Consider the following 2,068-nt stretch of genomic DNA (forward strand, 5'->3'; position numbering starts at 1 on the left):
CGTAGTCGAGTCACGCCTATTCCGCGGCCAAGCACAATATGCCAAGCTCTCGAGTCATGCTATTCATCGAAATACGCGGCAAGCATTACAGTCCATAGCCAAGGATCTCACCAATGGTCTTGGCTCTGTACACCAATCACAATCGGGTCAGGCTTGCTTAATGGAACTCTAGTATTGTCTGTGGCGCTACTATCGAGATAGAGAGGCTGCCCAAATTCAAACTCACTCATTGAGGAGAAAGACCAACATTGGTGAACCATCTGTGCCGACGCTGTTCGGAAAGACTCCCAAGAAAACAAGATATGTATCGTCAAGGAATCTCCTAGCCTCTATCGACGCCGACATACCCATATCGCGCAAGGAATGCGGCAGCGAGAACGTCAATGGCCGAGTCCTTGATTGGTTTCTGGACGAGGTTGTCCCAAGACTGGATGATATTCCGAGGAATAGGGCCCTGACAGATCATGTACAGCTCGCTCAGAATGGCAACCGCGTCGCGTGTATCGGCCTCTCTCCTGTCCTCCATCATCTTCAACTTTTGGGCCAGAGCCCAATGCCACTCCACAGCGTAGACAGTCAGATTGGCTCCCCGCCAGAGAGCAATGTCCTGCGAGATGGAATCACGAACAAGACGCTGCTTTTCGTTGTCACCCCCTTGTATAAATGACTCTATGTTCCTCATCCAGCCTCGAGAGATGTTGTGACTCCGTGCGACATGTGCCATGGCTCTGTAGAGCTCCCTCCTGAACTTCGCGGGGTCGGGGGAATCGGGGTTGAAGATGAAGTCGATCTGGGTGGTCGTCTCGCGAGTGCCTAACATGTCGACGGCCACGAATCCACCCGAGGACACCAGTTTGAGAGGTGTGATTGCCTTGAGATCCTCTGATTTGGCGATCTCGGCATCCAAAGCTTGGAGAGCTAGCAAACTTGACGTCAGGTACAGAGCAGTGATAGCACTGATCAACTCACCATCGTGAAAATCCTAGTAACTGAACTCGATCTTGGGTGGAGCCATGGTTGGTGATGTTCGGTGTGGTTTTGATGATGCTCGTTCCGGAATTGATGATGTTTATCTTGAGTTTCAAGGAAGAGAACCAAGGTCTCAAGACGTACCTATCAATATTAGTATCATGTCGCCCGTCCTTTCCAGATATTGCCAGGCCCTCATCTACCGAATTCATGCAGGTCTGACGCACCCATCCCCCTTTTGAAAACAGAAGGCGTAAGGTAGTTAGGAAGGAGGCGATGATATGAGCAAGAGTCTTTTGAGGAGCCGAGGCAAATGAGAGCCATGGTATCTTAGTAGTGTTAGGTGCAATCCCAGTTTCTCTTCCTCAGGTACTTGTCAAAGATGTGTGCCCCGATCTAGATCACGTGTAACCACAAAACTTCATCCTCACAACCTCACATCTACCTATCTGGGTGCCTGTGCATGCAAACTTGGGACCAGAGAATACAGGAGTTATCAAGAACCGCCTTACCAATGTTCAGCCAGAGCCTTGCCCGTTGAAAAGACTGCTACCTCCGAAACCATTGAGGAAGTAACCGTTATGTCGCCCAGGGCAACATGGTGCAATACTGCTTCATGCCGGAGCCAGAGCAAGAAGACTATAAGTATTCTGATGACTTCATACCGAGCTTGCGGAGTTTTAATCACAACCATAGCTCTATTCTGTATCTTTGATGTACTACCATGTTGTAAGCCCAGCACCTACTCTGGTCTCCCAGGTTTATAGGCCTTCAACTTCTCTGAAATCCAATCAATCCTGTCGCTGCCAACTTTTGACCATTGGCCCAACCAACGGACGGAGTCCCAGCAGTCAGGGGTGACAATAACATTGCCAGTTTCAAGAAGAGCCTCAATGACACCATGGCTCGCCCCCATAATTGCCTTGGACAAAATCGTTTTACCTGCATAATCGATCGCATTCACGTCCACCTTGCGTGTGGCCAGCATATTTCGCACTGCCTTCTCCATACCATTCTTGGCGGCAAGCGCAAGTGGTGTCTCCCCCATCCCATCAACGGGATCGACATCGGCTTTGCCCGTCGCAAGCAGCTGCTGCAC

The 2,068-nt window shown here is 50.2% G+C and overlaps 1 protein-coding gene across 1 annotated transcript; it reads right to left on the bottom strand.

Annotated features, from left to right (window-relative positions):
* Positions 1–322: 322 nt before the first annotated feature.
* NECHADRAFT_77610 (uncharacterized protein) lies at positions 323–972 on the bottom strand (the record flags this gene model as incomplete). The annotated part of the gene is made up of 2 exons (XM_003052973.1): positions 323–895; positions 970–972. 2 exons carry the CDS (start codon positions 970–972, stop codon positions 323–325), a joined length of 576 nt encoding a protein of 191 aa, XP_003053019.1.
* Between the last annotated feature and the right edge of the window lie 1,096 nt (positions 973–2,068).

The sequence above is a fragment of the Fusarium vanettenii genome, assembly GCF_000151355.1.
Source record: "Fusarium vanettenii 77-13-4 chromosome 3 genomic scaffold NECHAsca_2_chr3_3_0, whole genome shotgun sequence".
Lineage (NCBI taxonomy): Eukaryota > Fungi > Ascomycota > Sordariomycetes > Hypocreales > Nectriaceae > Fusarium > Fusarium vanettenii.